Source organism: Geotrypetes seraphini, chromosome 5 (genome assembly GCF_902459505.1).
Source record: "Geotrypetes seraphini chromosome 5, aGeoSer1.1, whole genome shotgun sequence".
NCBI classification, from domain to species: Eukaryota; Metazoa; Chordata; class Amphibia; order Gymnophiona; family Dermophiidae; genus Geotrypetes; species Geotrypetes seraphini.
In genome coordinates, this window is record NC_047088.1 from 265929297 (window position 1) to 265949422 (window position 20126).

At 40.9% G+C, this 20126-nt stretch overlaps 1 protein-coding gene across 5 annotated transcripts in view; it reads right to left on the reverse strand.

Moving 5' to 3' along the window:
- Positions 1-20126, reverse strand: part of ABCB6 (ATP binding cassette subfamily B member 6 (Langereis blood group)) — a 120042-nt gene that overhangs the window by 29053 nt on the left and 70863 nt on the right. For all 5 annotated transcript variants that reach the window (XR_004539558.1, XM_033945654.1, XM_033945652.1 and 2 more), the window contains exons 14-15: positions 10887-10944; positions 5580-5684 (exon numbers count right to left, since the gene is read on the reverse strand). Coding sequence is in view for 4 of the 5 variants with exons in the window: in XM_033945654.1 (XP_033801545.1) it covers positions 5580-5684; positions 10887-10944 (163 nt within the window). In the remaining variant the exon portion in view is untranslated. The remainder of the gene's footprint in view (positions 1-5579; positions 5685-10886; positions 10945-20126) is intronic.

The window sequence follows — 20126 nt, forward strand, 5'->3', positions numbered from 1 at the left end:
TTCAGTAGCTCTGCTTTATCGGAATCTGATTCTGCGCAGTTCCCATCTGGTTTTCTAAGGAGTACTACCCCATCTGTGTTCTTTTTCCTATCACTAATATACCTGAAGAAGGATTTGTCCCCTTTCTTCATGTTCTTTGCCAGAGTCTCTTCCACTCGAAGTTTGGTCTCCCTGACTGCCGTTTTGACCTCGCCCTATGTTCTAGTTTAGCTTCCCTAGTCTCCGTTCGTTTGTAGGAAATAAATGCTTTTTTCTTCTCCTTGATGAGGTGCGAGATTTCTGCGGAGTACCATTGGGGTTTGTTGTTTCTCCGCCGTTTGTGTACTGATTTAATGTAGAGGCTTGTCACTTCATGTTTGGTAGATTCAGGGATGACCACATAGCTTCCACATCATCGGTTGTAGCTTGGTTCTGCAGTGTCCGGTGGACGAAATCTCCCATGCGTTTGAAGTCAGTACCTCGGAAGTTGAGTACTTTTGTTTTCCTGTTTTAAATTCTTTATTCATTTTTGCATGTTACAACAAGTGTAGCAGATAAACTCATATGAATTTAAAAATACACACTTGATTAACTCTCATATAATACATTAAGTATAACAATTCATTACAAATTAATATTCTATAATATTTTAAATATTATGTAATAAACCTAATATTTAAATTATTCTTATTAAATAGAAAATCCTCCCTTCCCATCCCTCCCATCACAATATTACATACAAGTACCATTACATTGAAACTATTGATATAATCATATATTATGAAATAACAAAAATAAAAAACCTACCCATTTCCCCTCTAATCAAATATCTTATCTTGGGAAAAGTTAATCATTCATTACAAAAATCTGTTAATGGTCCCCAGATCTTCTGATATTTACCAAAATATCCTTTTTGCGTTGCTATTGTACGTTCCATTTTGTATATATGACATACAGAATTCCATCAAAAGTTATAATTTAATCTGTCATACTTTTTCCAATTGTATGTTATTTGCTGTACTGCTACTCCAGTCAAAATAAATAAAAGTTTGTTCTTATTTGATGAGATTTGACTCCTTGCTCTCATTGTTGTTCCAAATAAAATAGTATCATATGTCAAGGCTACCGGATTTTCCAACAGTACTTTTGTTTTCGTGTTTGATCTAGGGAAACCTTTCCTGAGGTAGAACCACACCATGTTGTGGTCGCTGGAGCCTAGCGTATCTCCTACCGAGACCTTCGAGACGCTATCCCTGTTGGTGAGTACCAGGTCCAGGATCGCCTGGGCCCTAGTGGGTTCCAATACCATTTGTTTGAGTCGTGCTCCCTTTATGGATGTTAACAGTCTCCTGCTGCCGCTGGTTGTTGCTGAGTATGAGTTCCAATCTGCGTCAGGCATGTTGAAGTCCCCTAGCCGAACAGTGTCTCCCCGTAGAGTGATATTCTCTATGTCTTCAATTAATTCGGAGTTTTTGTCTTCCAGTTGTCTTGGAGGTCTATATACTACACCAAGATACAGGCATTTTTCCCTGCCTCTGGCCAGGGTCACCCAGAGGGATTCCCCGGTGTACTTGACATCTGTGATTCTGGTAGTTTTGATGTCTTCTTTAATGTATAGTGCCACCCCTCCCCCTGACTTTCCCTCTCTGTCCTGACGAAATAAGTTGTATCCCGGTATAGCCGGGATGTGCACCACAGTTGCATCTTCACCAGCTGGGAGGTGCTCGAACCCCTCGCTGGCAGAATCCAACCCGCCAAGAGGATCCTGGAAATCTCCCCAAGGGTCCAGGTTCTCATCAATAACATCTTGCTCCTCTGAGCAAAAATCTTCATCCCAAGAAACCCTCGAGCGCTTGGATGAGAGAGGAGGAGAGGGGGGGCAAAACTGCCGCTGTATGGGGAAGACTTCGAGGGCAAACCACCCCCCCCTCAAGTGGACACTGAGCCGCCAGCACATAAGCTTTACAAAGAGCTAACATGAATTCAGTGAGAAAGACCCCCAGTGGCACCAAGGAACTCCCTGCCCCAGCAGGGGATCCTGCAATACCTTGCCCCTTGTATTTCCAGAACAGGGGGAAGGTCACTTGAGGTAACCGAAATGAAGGAGGAGGTTCCCGCCGAAATTGGACCTGAAACTGCCAAAATTGGAGCTCCTGCGGCCTGTCGTGCCTGAAGAGCCTGGGACTTTCCTGACGCTGAGGCCAAGGAACCGACCGACACGAAAAGGGAATCCCCAGCCGCTCCGGCAGTAAGGGAATCCTTCGCGATGTACTTGTGGCAAGGTGCCCTGGCCGCTGGCAACCGCTGCCGACAAGACTCCCCCACCGCTCCGGCCTGCACAACACTAGCACAGGCCGGCCACGAGTACTTCGTGTCTGGAGCACAATGAGCATTTTTATCCTTCTTAAAAGCGCTCTTCGTGCTGAGAAACGCTCTAGCTGTAATAAAAGTGCCGGTTAGATGAGAACCCCCCCCCCCAATACAAATGACAGTTTTAAAGAGAACTGAGCCCTTTTTTTTTTTTCACTTAATCAGAAGACTCCACGGCTCTCAGAGCTGGAGGGCTGACCAACCAGGGGGCCAGGCCACCTGCTGAGGCACCTCTACAAAAATGTGGGGAGGTGGAGGAAGGTGGGGGGAAGGACCCAGCACGAGATCCGCTGGGTTTAACACCCCCGAGGTCGGATGGATCCCCAAACAGAACCTGTCCAAGTTATATCCGGCACAAAAGGGGAACCCAGGAGTCCAAAAAAAAATTCCAACAGTACTAAGAAGGGAGCTGAATTAGGCTTACATAAGAACATAAGCAGTGCCTCCGCCGGGTCAGACCACAGGTCCATCTTGCCCAGCAGTCCGCTCCCGCGGCGGCCCGAACAGGTCACGGCCTGTCTGAGACACCAGAAGGGGCCCCCTTGCCACCTTGGTTTCCCATTGAGTTTTATCTTCCCATCGAAGTCCTAACCCTCCGGTCTTGCACATGCACGACCTGGTTGGCTTTCTATACTTATTACTTGGTTTGCTTTCTATACCTGTGTTACATCCCAGCACCTCTCTCAGTATCCCACGATCCCCCTATCCCTCAGGAATCCGTCCAATCTCTGTTTGAATCCCTGTACCGTACTCTGCCTGATCACTTCCTCCGGTAGCGCATTCCAAGTGTCCACGACCCTTTGGGTGAAGAAAAACTTCCTTGCATTTGTTCTGAACCTATCTCCCTTCAGTTTCTCCGAATGCCCCCTCGTGCCTGTTGACCCCTTCAGCCTGAAGAATCTGTCCCTATCCACCCTCTCTATGCCCCTCATGATCTTGAAGGTCTCTATCATATCTCCCCTGAGCCTCCTTTTTTCCAGAGAGAAGAGCCCCAGCCTATCCAACCTCTCGGCGTATGGGCAGTGTTCCAGCCCTCTTACCAGTTTCGTTGCTCTCCTCTGGACTCTCTCAAGCACTGCCATGTCCCTCTTGAGGTACGGCGACCAATATTGAACGCAGTATTCCAGATGTGGACGCACCATAGCTCTATACAATGGCATGATGACTTCCCGCGTCCTGGTTGTTATGCCCCTCTTTATGATGCCCAGCATCCTGTTGGCTTTTTTTGAGGCTGCTGCGCACTGTGCAGATGGCTTCAGTGATGCATCTACCAGCACACCCAAGTCTCTCTCAAGACTGCTGTCTCCCAATAATGCCCCCCCCAATTTGTATTTGAACAACGGGTTCTTTTTACCTATATGCATAACCTTGCATTTTTCCACGTTAAAGCGCATTTGCCATTTGTTTACCCAGTCTTCCAGCTTGTCCAGGTCCCTTTGCAGGTCCTCACACTCCTCCCTAGACCTAACTCTGCCGCACAGTTTGGTATCGTCTGCAAATTTTATAACCTCACACTCTGCCTCTTTTTCCAGGTCATTGATAAAAATGTTGACCACCTGCTTTAACGGAGACCGAGGAAGCTATAGTGATATACAGTAGTACCTTGGATTACGAGTATAATCCGTTCCAGGAGCATGCTCGTAACCCAAAATGCTCGTTTATCAAAGTGAGTTTCCCCATAGGAAATAATGGAAACTCGCTTTGATGCTTTCCCCCCCCCCCCCCCCGAGAACCGGCATTGCTTCCCTCGAAGGCCCCCCATGCGATCCGGCACCCCCGCCGCTTCTTACCTTCATCTGGGCACTCTAGAAGATCGGACTCCTCGTCTGCTGGGCCTTGAGCATCTGAGCATGCTCAAAGCCCAGCAGACGAGGGCCGATCTTCAAGATGAGGGTAAGAAGCGGCGGGGGGGTGCCCAATTGTGTCGGGGGGGTCGGATCGTGGCGGGGGGGTGCCGTTTCGAGGCAAGGGGGGGTGCGTGATCGCAGGGGGGAGGGTGCCGGATTGCGGGGGGGGGGGGGTGCTCGTAAATCGAGCCATGCTCGGTTTCCGAGGCACTGATTTTGCAAATGTTTTGCTCGTCTTGCAAAACACTCGCAAACCAGTGCACTCGTAAACCGAGGTACCACTGTACAAGTTTGTGCTCAGTCTCCACTTGCTGATAGCAGTGAGGTATATAACCCATTTGTATGGACTATACCAGTCTACCAGGCGCTACAGAACTGAACTTGCTTTCTATACTACAAGGATGCAATGCAAGTCATTAACTATCTCAAACTGCAGCATGTCATCCCAACCTTGTAGATATCAAGAACCACCTACAAGCTGATCCATAGAATAAAACACTATGGAACCTGTGACCAATGTAAAGCAACCTACAACATCACACTGGAGACGCTGCTAAACAAACAGACACAAAACATAGATAATCACAGAGTAGCCTGCCCATAAGGACATTCACATATGCAAGGGCCTGAGCCAAATTTTGGGTATCTCTCTCACAGACCATGGACAACAAATTTGGAGACTGCATTGCAAGGAACCATGTATAACCCCTTGGCCTTCCTACAGGATCCCACTGCTACATCAAAAGGTCACTGTCCTCTTTAGAGAGAAGTCGCTTTTCTGGAGGGGACAATCATCATTCTGTTGTCCTGCTGAGACGAGACAGTTGTCTGTTGGTTTGGATTCACCGTCTCTTTTCACTCAGCCATGAAAACAGACGACAACCATCTCTTCTCAGAAAGAAAATAGGGTGGTGACAGGCCAGTCCAGACCAGTGATACTCCATTGGTCGCTCCTATGTAAAGAGGACAAGATTATTTTCTGCACTGTGAGATCTTGCAGGACTCCCAAAAATCTGCATTAGACACAATGGAGAGCACATAGCACAAGACGCCCTTTTAACTTATTGATCACAGAATTTGTTTACGGACATTCATTGCTCATTTATTCTATAGTCTGGTGGAGGAAGGAGGGGGTGGGGTTATAGCTCCTCTATGAGTCTTTATGTGTGATTTCTTTTGCTCCTTATGTTTGATTTATATTACATTACCTTTGTAATGTTGACTGAGCTTCTAATAAAAAGTCCTCTAAAGAACAAACAAACAGAATGGAGAGCGCTCTCTTGTAGCTGTGAGATTTTGCAGGTCACCCCAGAATCACACAGACAAGCTAACATGAGAAGCTCCCTCAGCCCTGGCCATGAAGTTCACCCAAAGATCCCTTACCTTGGATATGTCCTGTCCATCTATCTTGATGCTGCCACCCCGAACATCATAAAATCGGAAAAGCAGACGAATGATGGTACTTTTCCCTGACCCAGAGGGACCCACCTGGCAAAAGCACAGAAAAATAGGCACCAGTGAGAGGTAGAAAAATGATTATGAGAATGTCACACACCAAACACAACTTGGAGGGGGGGGGGCAGGTCTCAGGGTTAAAGCTAGCACTGAGAATCAGGAGGAATCTGGGGGCATAAGCTCAAGACTCGCCAATGCTACCAACTCTCTCTGTCACCCTGGGTGGTTCCATTTAATTCCCTGTGCCTCACTTCTAATCCCAGCTCACTGATTATAAGACCTCGAGTGAGACCCTTTATAAGAAATGCCATAATGGTCTATCAAGCCCAGTATCCTGTTTCCAACAGTGGCCAACTGGGTCCCAAGTACCTGGCAAAAACCCAAAGAGTAGCAACATTCCAGAGCTGAGATCACAATCTCAGCTCATAATGCCTCATTCCACCAATGCCTAAGAGCCAACCTCATCAGTGATGTCACAATGGCTTGATTGTCCTATACTTGGCTCACATAAGAACATAAGAATTGCCATACTGGGACAGACTGAAGGTCCATCAAGCCCAGTATCCTGTTTCCAACTGTGGCCAACCCAGGTCCCTAGTACCTGGCAGAAACCCAAAAAGTATCAACATTTCAGAGCTCCGATTGTGATGCCTAAGAGCCAACCTCTGCAGTGATGCCACAATGGCTTGATTGTCCTAGACTTGGCTCACATAAGAGTTGCCGGACTGGGACAGACCGAAGGTTACATAGTAACATAGTAGATGACGGCAGATAAAGACCCGAATGGTCCATCCAGTCTGCCCAACCTGATTCAATTTCAAATTTTTTTTTATTTATTTTTTTTCTTCTTAGCTATTTCTGGGCGAGAATCCAAAGCTTTACCCGGTACTATGCTTGGGTTCCAACTGCCGAAATCTCTGTTAAGACTTACTCCAGCCCATCTACACCCTCCCAGCCATTGAAGCCCTCCCCTGCCCATCCTCCTCCAAACGGCCATACACAGACACAGACCGTACAAGTCTGCCCAGTAACTGGCCTAGTTCAATATTTAATATTATTTTCTGATTCTAAATCTTCTGTGTTCATCCCACGCTTCTTTGAACTCAGTCACCGTGTTCCTCTCCACCACCTCTCTCGGGAGCGCATTCCAGGCATCCACCATCCTCTCCGTAAAATAGAATTTCCTAACATTGCCCCTGAATCTATCACCCCTCAACCTCAAATTATGTCCTCTGGTTTTACCATTTTCCTTTCTCTGGAAAAGATTTTATTCTACATTAATAACCTTTAAGTATTTGAACGTCTGAATCATATCTCCCCTGTCTCTCCTTTCCTCTAGGGTATACATATTCAGGGCTTCCAGTCTCTCCTCATACGTCTTCTGGCGCAAGCCTCCTATCATTTTCGTCGCCCTCCTCTGGACCGCCTCAAGTCTTCTTACGTCTTTCGCCAGATACGGTCTCCAAAACTGAACACAATACTCCAAGTGGGGCCTCACCAATGACCTGTACAGGGGCATCAACACCTTCTTCCTTCTACTGACTACGCCTCTCTTTATACAGCCCAGAATCCTTCTGGCAGCAGCCACTGCCTTGTCACACTGTTTTTTCGCCTTTAGATCTTCGGACACTATCACCCCAAGGTCCCTCTCCCCGTCCGTGCATATCAACTTCTCTCCTCCCAGCATATACGGTTCCTTCCTATTATTAATCCCCAAATGCATTACTCTGCATTTCTTTGCATTGAATTTTAGTTGCCAGGCATTAGACCATTCCTCTAACTTTTGCATATCCTTTTTCATATTTTCCACTCCCTCTTCGGTGTCTACTCTGTTACAAATCTTGGTATCATCTGCAAAAAGGCACACTTTTCCTTCTAACCCTTCAGCAATGTCACTTACATACATATTGAACAGGATTGGCCCCAGCACCGAACCCTGAGGGACTCCACTAGTCACCTTTCCTTCCTTCGAGCGACTTCCATTAACCACCATCCTCTGGCGTCTGTCCGACAGCCAGTTTCTGACCCAGTTCACCACTTTGGGTCCTAACTTCAGCCCTTCAAGTTTGTTCAACAGCCTCCTATGAGGAACTGTATCAAAGACTTTACTGAAATCCAAGTAAATTACATCTAGCATATGTCCTCGATCCAGCTCTCTGGTCACCCAATCAAAAAATTCAATCAGGTTCGTTTGGCACGATTTACCTTTTGTAAAGCCATGTTGCCTCAGATCCTGTAACCCATTAGATTCAAGGAAATACACTATCCTTTCTTTCAGCAACACTTCCATTATTTTTCCAACAACTGAAGTGAGGCTCACCGGCCTGTAGTTTCCTGCTTCATCCCTGTGACCACTTTTATGAATAGGGACCACATCCGCTCTCCTCCAATCCCCAGGAATCACTCCCGTCTCCAGAGATTTGTTGAACAAGTCTTTAATAGGACTCGCCAGAACCTCTCTGAGCTCCCTTAGTATCCTGGGATGGATCGGGTCTGGTCCCATCGCTTTGTCCACCTTCAGTTTTTCAAGTTGCTCATAAACACCCTCCTCCGTGAACGGCGCAGAATCTACTCCATTTTCTCGTGTAACTTTGCCAGACAATCTCGGTCCTTCTCCAGGATTTTCTTCTGTGAACACAGAACAGAAGTATTTGTTTAGCACATTTGCTTTCTCCTCATCACTCTCCACATATTTGTTCCCAGCATCTTTTAGCCTAGCAATTCCATTTTTTATCTTCCTCCTTTCACTAATATATCTGAAAAAATTTTTATCTCCCTTTTTTACATTTTTAGTCATTTGTTCTTCCGCCTGTGCCTTCGCCAAACGTATCTCTCTCTTGGCTTCTTTCAGTTTCACCCTGTAGTCCTTTCTGCTCTCCTCTTCTTGGGTTTTTTTATATTTCATGAACGCCAACTCTTTCGCCTTTATTTTCTCAGCCACTAGGTTGGAGAACCATATCGGCTTCCTTTTTCTCTTGTTTTTATTGATTTTCTTCACATAAAGGTCCGTAGCCATTTTTATCGCTCCTTTCAGCTTAGACCACTGTCTTTCCACTTCTCTTATGTCCTCCCATCCTAACAGCTCTTTCTTCAGATACTTTCCCATTGCATTAAAGTCCGTACGTTTGAAATCTAGGACTTTAAGTATCGTGCGGCCGCTCTCCACTTTAGCCGTTATATCAAACCAAACCGTTTGATGATCGCTACTACCCAGGTGAGCACCCACTCGAACATTAGATACTCTCTCCATTTGTGAGGACCAGATCCAATATCGCTTTTTCCCTTGTGGGTTCCATCACCATTTGTCTGAGCAGAGCCTCTTGAAAGGCATCCACAATCTCCCTACTTCTTTCCGATTCCGCAGACGGAACATTCCAGTCCGCATCCGGCAGGTTGAAATCTCCCAACAGCAGAACCTCCTCTTTCCTTCCAAACTTTTGGATATCCACAATCAGATCCTTATCAATTTGTTCATCAAGCCCAGTATCTTGTTTCAACAGTGGCCAACCCAATTACCCGGCAAGATCCCAAAAGAGTAAAACAGATTTTATGCTGCTTATCCTAGGAGAATAAGCCGTGGATTTCCCCAAGCCATCTTAATAATGGCCTATGGACTTCTCTTATAGGAAATGATCCAAACCTTTTTTAAACCCAGCCAAGCTAACTGATTTCACCACATTCTGCAGCAACGAATTCCAGAGTTTAATTACACATTGTGTGAAGAAACATTTTCTCCGGTTTGTTTTAAATCTACTACTTAGTGGCTTCATCGCATGCCCCCTAGTCCTAGTATTTTTGTCCTCTGAATAAAAATACATTTACAGAAGGCCACAAGCTGGGAAGAACAGGGGAAGAAGAAATACTGGGAAATTATGTGCAAAAAACCCTGAAATTCTGCACACTTTATTTGTAATTTTCTTGTGCAGAATTTCCCCACTATAAGTGATTATTTCCCTCCCCCCCCCACAGCAATTTCTCTCCTCAGGTTCCCACTCTCCTATATTAAGTTCAGTCCTTGGCTTTCTCTACCACTTTGCTAAGATGAGCACCTCCAGTTTTTCTGCTCTTGTCCATCACCTTTCTCTACCCTATCAGCTTCTAGAGTTCTCTCCCCATTCCTCAGTCTTCACTGCCCTCCCTGTGCTCGCCTTACAACTCCCAGGAAGACCCCTGTTTGTCCATTCCTCAAGGTCACTTCCCCCTCTTCAAGGCAAATTACTTTTCTTTGCCTCAATCCTCATAACATACACAGTCCATCCACTTTCCTCCAGCCCTCCCCTTGGAATTAATGTCCACATCCACATTTTTTTTTTAGCCCTCAACCCCATCTCCAGGATTCTTCCCCCCATGATACACACAAAATCCACCTCTCTACAGCGCCCCCCCCATCTACTTTTCTTCAGCACCCCCCATGGCAGAGACTACCTCATCCACCTTGCTCCAGACCTCCCTTTTCCATGGCATACACCACTCCATTCTCCTTCCTGCAGATCTCCACCCCATTCCCATAACATACACACCTCTCCCTCATACAGCTGTTTATGGACACCCCTTCGCCCCAACTGCATCCACCTTTCTCCAGTCCCTCTCCCTGCATGCAAGCAAGCTTTAGCCATTTTTTCCAGCCCCCCCCCATACCCCATCCACCTTCTTTTCAGCCCCCTCCACACTCCATCTATGTTTTTTTACATCCCTATCCCTGCCTTCTCCTCCTCCACCATCTTGAGCCTGATTGGCTTGAAGGAGCTGTTGGTGACCAAGACAGCAGAAAAGCTGAAAGCAGCCTGACATGCAGCTAGGCAGCTCCTCCTCTTGCTGTGCTGGACCAGCAATTGTGCCAGGAGGGATAGGGCCAGCTGGAAAAGTAAACCCTACCTCTCTGTACTGTAAAAGCAGATTGAACATAATTTGGTACAGTTTGCAGAGGTAGGGAATTCTGTGCAAAGTCTGCATTGTGCAATAGTACAGAATTCCCACAGAAGCAGAACGTGCCAGACTGTGTGGGAGCTTTGCATTCAGCCTCCTCTTTGCTAAGAATATGTGCAGTATTGAGTTCAAGGCCCTACTTGAAGACTGAGCAAGGATGAACATGAGAAGGCTTGTAATATCTTGCCACTCGACCCCCACCAGGGAAGCGCTGACACAATGAGCACTGACAAAGCAGATGGAATAGATTGCCAGTAAAAAACAAAACAAAACTCCAGAACATAAAGGGAAGATACTGTTTCATCTTACTATTGCCACTGTCTGTCCCGGCATCACTGAGAAAGACACATCCTGCAGGATCTCCCTCCTGTACCAGGGAAGAGAGAGAGACAGCTCAGTACAAGCACCCTCCCCTCTTCTTCCTTCACATCCACCCCTCGCCCCTTTCCCTCAAGGACAGAGTTATGTTTCAAGGATACATATCCCTCCTCACATTTGAAGTCATGTGCAACAGCCTCATAGCCCCCTCTCCCCCATAGAGCCATGTGCCAGGAATATACATCTCCCCCCCCCCCAATCTAACAGAGCCAGTAGTGTGTTAGTTACTCTTCAAAAGTAATTCATTACAGTTACTGGGTATTTCTTTTGATTCTAAATGATCTTTTCAAACCCTAATTTCTAATACTGTACAACGCTATTATTATAAACTAGTCTTTAAGCCCGTTACATTAATGGGTGCTAGAATAGATGCGTGTGTGTCTTTCTTTCTCTCTCTCTCTCCTTGGCCACTTTCTGTCTTTCTTTCTGTCTCTCTCTTTCCTCGGCTGTCCACCACCACCCCTTGCCTGCTCTCCCTGTCCAGTAGTAGCCTTTCTCCCATCCTTTTACCTCCCCCGTGTCCAGCAGCACCCCTTCCCTGCTTCCCCTGCCCAGAAGCAGCCCTTCTCCTTTTGTTTTACCTCCCCCCTGTCCAGCAGCAGCCCTTCTCCCTTCGTTTTACCTCCCCCCCCCACTGTCTAACAGCATCTCTTCCCTGTTCCCCCTGTCCAGCAGTAGGCCTTCTCCGTTCCTTTTACCTCCCCCTCCTGTCTAACAGCACCTCTTCCCTACTCCCCCTGTCCAGCAGTAGGCCTCCCTTCCTGTTACCTCCCCCCCATCCAGCAGCACCTCTTCCCTGCTCCCCCTGTCCAGCAGCACCTTTTACCTGCTCCCCCTGTCCAGAATCTGGCTTCCTGGTTGTTCGTGTCTGTCCTCCTCTTCAAAAAAGCCTGCTGAGGATCGCGGCCGGCTGTAGCGAACCTCGCAGGTGCTATATACCTCGGTAGCACGTTCTTTCTGATGCGATCCGGTGTGTCAGAGGGAACATGCTACCGAGATGCAGAGTGGCCTGCGAGGTTCGCTACAGCCGGCCGCGATCCTCAGCAGGCTTTTTTGAAGAGGAGGGCAGACAGAAGAGCCGCTTCGGTGGACTGGATGGAGGACTACCGCTTCGATGCCTGGAGGAGCTGGAGAGCAGGGAGGCCCACGCTTTACAATTTCTGTGCCAGCCATTGGCACAGGTAAGCACGCATGCGCACTCCTGCCAGACATGGACCTACGGATCACGCAGGTAGGAGTGCACATGCGCTTAGCGTTTTATTATAGTAGATTATGTCTTATTCGTTCAATATTTCACCTTCTACTTCCCTCTGTTATTACCATCCTATCTCATTCTTTAGTGTACACTAGATTACTGTAATTCTTTATAGTACGGTATAAGACAGAAAGATTTACATCATTTACAGTTAATTCAAAAGACTGCTATAAAATTAATAACTGGGAAAAAGAAATTTGATCATGTCATACCCCCTTTAAAGTCAGCTCATTGGTTACTCATTAATCATCGATCAACATATAAGATTTTAATTTTGGTTTTTAAAACCCAACTGACTCAATCTCCTTATCTTTTTTTTTTTTCTTTTTTCCCATTATTTTTTATTTTCAAATTTTACATAAAGTGTACAAAATATTAATACAATTGATAAATACATAGTATCACTTTTATATCTAATACATTATATATCTAAATTTGATTTTCCCCCTCACCCTCCTCCCACCCTTTTATTACACTAATATAATATTTTTAATTTTCAAGTTTTACAGAAAGTGTATAACATGTTAGAATACAATTGATGAATATTCAATAACATTTTTTTATCTAATACATTATGTTCTAAATAAATTTTTATCCCCTCTCCCTCCCCCCACCCTTCTATTACTTTTAATTCATGCATTACATATTGTATAATATATTTTAACATATTATGTAGAAATTATTTTCCTTACCCCCCCTCTATGTGTGTCATAAAAAAGATCCTTAAAAGAAGAAAAGAAGAAGAAAAATCCTACTATTTATTTATTACAGTATTTTGTCAATGGCCCCCATATTTTTATAAATTTAGTATATGTCCCCCTTATATGTCCCCCTTTGTATTGCTATTGTTCTCTCCATTTTAAATATATGACATATTGTATTCCACCAAAATGTATAATTTAAGTTGTTATAATTCTTCCAGTTGTTAGTTATATGTTGAATGGCAACCCCTGTCATAATTAATAAAAGCTTGTTATTTTCTGGTGAAATTTGACTTTTTTTTCTCATCATCATTCCAAATAATATTGTATCATATGATATTGCAATATGATTTTCCATCAATTTATTAATTTGTGGCCAAATTGAATTCCAAAAAGTTTTAATATAGGGACAATGATACAATAAATGATCTAATGTCCCTGGTTCTAGATTACAGTGCCAGCATTTATTGGACTTAGAACTGTCTAATTTTTGCAAACGTGTAGGGGTCCATAAAGCTCTATGTAATAAAAAGAACCAAGTTTGTCTCATAGATGCTGACACTGTACATCCCATTCTCCAAGACCAAATTAGTGGCCATTGAGATGCATTAATCTGATGTCCAATCTCAATGCTCCAAATATCTCTTAGACCATTTTTTGGTTTTTTATTCAAATATCCAGATATTAATTTATACCACAATGCGGCTTGATGTCCTAGGAAGTCTGCTTGAAAACATAAGAACTTTAAACTATATTGATTATTTAATGTTTTCCATTCAGGGAACCCAACCTGAATGGCCTGCTTCAATTGCAACCATTTAAAACTTTGTGTTTTATTAAGACCAAATCTATGTTGCAATTGTGAAAAATCCAGCAGTTTGCCTTCTGAAATAACATCGTCTAGAGATCTAATGCCTGCAATAATCCAGTTCTTCCAAAGGATTTGAGCTCCGCCAATTTTGATCTTGGAGTTTATCCATATAGATTGATTAGTTGATTTGTTTATTGGGATAGGTGTTAATTTATCAATAAATCTCAACGTTTTCCAAGTATCCATTAATATTTTATTTTCTCTGTATCTTCTAGGTATGTTAATACTTGGTAAATGAACTAAATTTAGGGGAAACATAAGGCGCCATTCCAAATATAACCAATCCGGTGCATTTTCCATAAGTTCTGGGAGGATCCAATACATACCCTGACGTAGAATATAGGCTTGATGGTACCTATAGAAATTTGGAAAATTTACCCCTCCCTCCTTAATTGATTTTTGCAAAGTTACTAAAGCTATTCTAGGTGTTTTACCAAGCCAAAGAAATTTTGTTAAAATGCTATTGAGCTTTTTATAAAAGGACCCCTGAAAATAAATTGGTATCATACTCATTTGGTAGCAAACTACAGGTAACATCATCATTTTAATAGTTTGAACTCTTTCCCACCAAGAAATATGTAATGGGTTCCATTGTTCACATAACTCAGTAACTTTTTTTAATACATATTTTTCATTCTCTTTTACAGTATCTTCAATTGTATTTTTAACTTGAATGCCAAGATATTTAAATCCTTCTTCTTTCCATATGAATGGAAATGTATCAAATAATCCTTTTACACAATGAACATTCAAGGGTATAATTTCAGATTTATTCCAATTAATTTTATAACCTGAAAATTTACCAAACTTATCAATTAATTCCAATAAAGAAGATAAGGTTGACTCTGGATTTCTCAAATAGAGCAAAATATCATCAGCATAAGCCGAAATTTTATATTCCATATCTGAATATGGAATACCTTGTATCTCCCTTGTTTGCTGTATTGCTAACAATAAGGGTTCTAATACAACATCAAATAACAAAGGAGATAAAGGACAACCTTGTCTAACTCCCCTCTGCAATTGAAAACCATCAGATATCTTATTATTAATATTTAGTCTTGCAATCGGGAAGCTATACAATGTTTTTACCATTTGTATAAATCCAGAACCTATACCAAACCATTCTAAAGCCTGATACATAAAATTCCATTCTACCCTATCAAATGCTTTTTCAGCATCTAATGAAACTGTAAAAGCCGGTTCATCCATTTTTTTTGATAAGTTTAACATATGAAACAATAGTCTAGAGTTATTAGAGGAATGTCTTTTAGCAACGAAACCCGTTTGATGCATATCTATAATATGTGGGAGAGCTTTGGCTAATCTCAAAGCCAAAATTTTTGCCAAAAGTTTATTATCAACATTTATCAAAGATATAGGCCTGTAGTTTGAAACCAAAGTAGGATCTTTATTTGGCTTAGGCAAAACAATTATTATTGATTCAGCCATAGTACCTTTAATATTACCTTTTATAAGTTGTGTCTGATATAAATTTAGTAAATGTGGGGAAAGGATATTTTGAAATGTTTTATAAAATTCTACTGTATAACCATCACCACCTGGAGCGGATCCAACTCTAAGAGATCTCAATGCTGTTTCTAATTCTTTTAATGATATAGGTTCATCTAAACTCCGTTTTATATGATCAGGAACCTTAGGTCCATTAATTAAGTCTAAAAAATCTTTTCCATCTTTTTGTCTCTCCAAATAAGGCTTGGAAGAATACAGGTCCTTATAAAATTTTAAAAATTGTTTTAATATTATATTTGTTTGATTTGTTATTATACCATTATCGTCTTTTATTCCATTAATATTAGTTCTTCTTTTTTTTGCTTTAAGATAATTTGCCAATAATCTCCCCGCCTTATTAGAATTTCCATAATACACTGTTTGCTTGGAAAACAAATCTCTTCTTATCATTTTTGAAGTTAATTCATTATATTTACCTTTTGCTTTCAAAAGAGCTTGCAAAACTTCATTTTCCCATTTACTTACCAATTTAGCTTCTAATATTTTTATTTCTTTTTCTAATTCTATATATTGTATTTTAATCTGTTTCCTAATAAAAGCTGAATATGATATAATATTACCCCTCATAGTTGCTTTAAATGCATCCCATACATTCTCTATAGATGTATCCTCCATTAAATTTATTTGAAAGAAATCGTTAATTTGTGTTTTAAAATTTTCCAAAAATTTGTCATCCACAAGCAATGCATTATCAAATCTCCAAAGAGGTCTACCATTCTCTAATTGATCTAATTGTAATTCTATCCATATTCCCGCATGATCCGAAATAATAATAGGATCTATGGAAGCTTTAATCACCTGTTGCACTTCATTTATTGAAACAAAAATATAATCTATTCTTGAAAATGATTTATGAACCTGTGAACAAAATGAAAATTCCTGATCATTAAAATGAAGAATACGCCATATATCTTTCAAATCACATGATTGAACCAAATTATCTAAACCTAAAGATTTTATACTTTTACCTGGTTTTTTATCCAATAATGGATCCATTACAGCATTAAAATCTCCAGCCACCACTAAATTAGAAGCAGCCAGTGGTAATAACATATTCTGTAATTTTTTAAAAAATTCTGATTGATTCGAATTAGGGGCATATATATTAAACAACGTCAGGGCATCATTTCCCATACCTATATCAATATGTATCCATCTTCCATGTGGATCTGAATTTTTTACTTTAATCTTGGCCATACATTTTTTATTTATAAGAATTGCTACCCCTGCTTTTTTACCCTCTGCTGGAGCGAAAAAACATTCCTTTACCCACCCACCCGATAGTTTCTGTGATTCCTTTATACTAAGATGTGTTTCCTGCAGACAATAAATATCCGCATTTTGCTTTTTTAAAAATGTTAATACTTTTTTCCTTTTAATTACGTGATTCAGGCCATTGACATTAATAGAATATATTTTAAAAGACATTATACATTTTTATACTTCTCATTATAATCTTCTTCCCCTCTTCTTTCATATTTAAAATCCAAAAAATGTTTTTCATGACACACATATTTACCCCTAAAGTATCTAATCCCTTGTTTATTTTTTCCTTAATCATTCTAGTAGATACTCTCCTTTTCCCTCCCTTTCCCACCCAATACAATGGCTGCTTAAGGATACACATTGGAACTGTAACCCGAACATTCTCCTCCCCCTAGGCAATCAATATTCAATAGTCAAACAAATTCCCCTTCTATCTATCTATATTAACCTTTAATATCTTTAATCATTTTTTCATAACATTTTATTAATGTATCATTATCCATTTAACAATTTTTAATTTATATTTCCTTAGTATTATTATTACATCATAAAATTTTATCTTAAACATATATTTAGTGTGTTATTTGATGTTTTTCCTATATCTTGCTCTTTCTTTCTTATAAATTTTTATTGTCTTTTCTTTATATCATTTTTTCCTCTTTCTTCAAATACTTCAATATTTCATACTTTTATAATTTTTCATAAAGTCATCAAAACCCATCTTAATGTTTTATGTTAAAATATCATAGGTTCTGGTTTAGAAAGAAAATCTTTTAGTTTTTCTGGATCCTCGAAATACAAGGATTTATCTCCAGATAATACTCTCATTTTTGCCGGATAATATAGACCGTATTTAAAACCTTTTTCTTTTAGTTGAGGTCTCATGTCTAATAGTCTCTTTCTTTTATTTGCTGTGTTTTTCGCAAAGTCCGGCAAAAACCAAATCCTGGATCCTTTATAATTTAGATTTTTGTCTTTCTTTGCAGCATTTAATATTTCTAATGCTTGTTGATATCTAAGCATTTTGAAAATTATTGGTCTTGGCCTGCCTTTGTTTTCTACATTTTTAACTGGGATCCTATGCGCCCTTTCTATTTCAAGTGGTTGTTTCAAATTCAGTTGTAATATTTTTGGAATTAAGTTTTCTAGAAAAAGAATAGCATCTTTTCCTTCTAAATTTTCTTGTATTCCAAAAAGTTTAATGTTTTTCCTTCTTCCTCGATTCTCATAGTCTTCCAGTTGATCTTTCAATTTATTCAATTCCAGACTGTCATTTTTGCATCTGTTTGTTTCACTTTCTATGATTTCCATTTTAGATTCTAGTACAGTTGTTCTTTTATTATTAACTTCCATTTGTCTGTGGATGTTCAATATTTCTTCCTTCATATCTGACATATTGGTTACAGTTTCCTTTAGCATTTGCTTAATTTGTCTTAGTTCTTCCATAACTTCAGCTTTACTCAATATGTCAGATTCTTCAACAGGAAGTGGGATTTTGCTTGGTGTTATTTGATCTTGCTTTTGTCTTTTTGCTGACATACCAGCCTCATTTTTGTTTTGTCTGGTACTTGCCATTTTGTTGTTTTTCTTTTTCTTGAATTTTACTTTCTTTACAGTTATTAAGAGACACAAAAAATCTCTTTTTGTCACAATTCTCAGTAATCTGTCTTTGATCTCTTACTATATCAGCTTAAGAGATAAACAGGTGAGAAAATATCAAATTCCACTAGCTCTCCAATCTTAGATTTTGTTTCAATTTGACTTCGGCAGCAGGAATTATATCAACAGTTTTCTCTTCCTTTCCTGTAAGTTATATTTCCCAATGTCACTCTGAAAAAAGAAAAAAACCAAAGTCCAAGTAGGGAAACTCCTCTCTCTCTCTCTCTCTATCTTTGGGCAGTTCAATGCCTTCAACTTCTTCTGTCACCTATCCCTCAGCACCATATTATTTCAGTGCAGAGAAAAATGGCGCTCCCTCACTCTCAGGCTTTATTTCAGTCTCGTCAGAGGAAGGCAATTCACCTCACAACTCCAGTTTCCAAGGAAATCGGCCACAGGGGGCAAACCAACAATTCACCACAACCTGTCCTCAATTTCCCACTGTCCCAATAAGAGAGAGAAAAAGTCACTGATTATCGCCCTCAGTTTCTCAGCTCAGCGCCGGTATTAGAGTACAGCTTCAAACTGCCACAGCTCCAAAATCAGTTGACAACGGCTTCATATCAAGATCAATCCCCATTAAATTCCTTTCACTGCCATTCTCCTTCTCTCAAATCCTTTCTTCTAGTCAATAAGAAGTTAATTTCATTTACTTTCATATATCTCACCTTTTATTAAAGAAAGTCTATAACATTTAGTATCTTGCCGTGAGGAAAAGAAAACCGTCAAAAGGGAAACAAACCTTTAGGCTTTATTTCAGTCTCAGCGGCACTTTTTCCCAGTGATCTTAAGTTTTTTTTTTTCCAGTCTGGTCACGATACCGTTTCGTTCCAGCACAGAGGAGAAAGACACTTTTTTTTTTTTATTCTTTTCCTCAGGCTTTTCCTGAATTTCGGCGGATGAAGGAAATAATGATCTGTCAGTCACTCATCTTCAATATCGCGCTTCAGCGCTGAGTAAAACAAACAGGCAATCTTTGTTCTTAATTTCCCTCTCACAATTTTTATCACAATCTCGGAATAGGGAAATATTCAAATATTTAAATCTGCCAGCTCTTTTCTCCCCTGCTCCGTTTATCTCCACTCGCCCCCAATATCTCGTCGCTTCAGTGCTGAGGGAAAAAAAAACCCGGCAATCTCACTCTAGCACTTTTCTCTCTCAGTCCTTATCCCAGTACCCTTTCAAATCTTCCGTGATCTTAAAGTTTTCTTTTCTCTTTTTTTTTTCAAATCTACATCATTCTGCAGTTCAGGTCACAACACCGCATCACCTCAACACCAAAGAAAAACGGCGCTCCGACCTCCTGACTCCAATCTCCTCAGGCTATACTTCAATTTCAGCGTAAAAGGATAATATCGATTTATCTTAAGTTCAGCGTCATTAGTAATTGTTTTTTTTTTGAAATCATCAAGAAGGGAATAATTTTTTATCTTCTGTTGCCTAGATGAAGAGGAGCTTCGCGATTACACGTCCATTCGTGTTAAGCCACGCCCCCTCAATCTCCTTATCTTGGTAATTATTTGATACAATATTCACCATCCCATACGCTCTGTGCTATTCAGCAAAACCTTCTGGCAATTTCATCTGTATTAATTAATTTATTGATGTAAGTTGTAAAATGAATAAAAATTATAAAATGTAATTTATTTACATATGTAGTTACAAAAGAACATATTTTTTTCAGTTAATGGTTCACAACTTTGAAATGCTCTTCCAAATCATATTTGATTGGAATCTAATCCTGAAAGTTTCAAATTCCTTTTAAAATATTTTTTATTTACAGATGCATTTGGCTAATTTCTTTCTATATATTCGTGCAGGACTCGGAGAAAATCAATATGGTTCAGTAGCACATATTTTGACTTTTATACCTTACTTGCTTTATA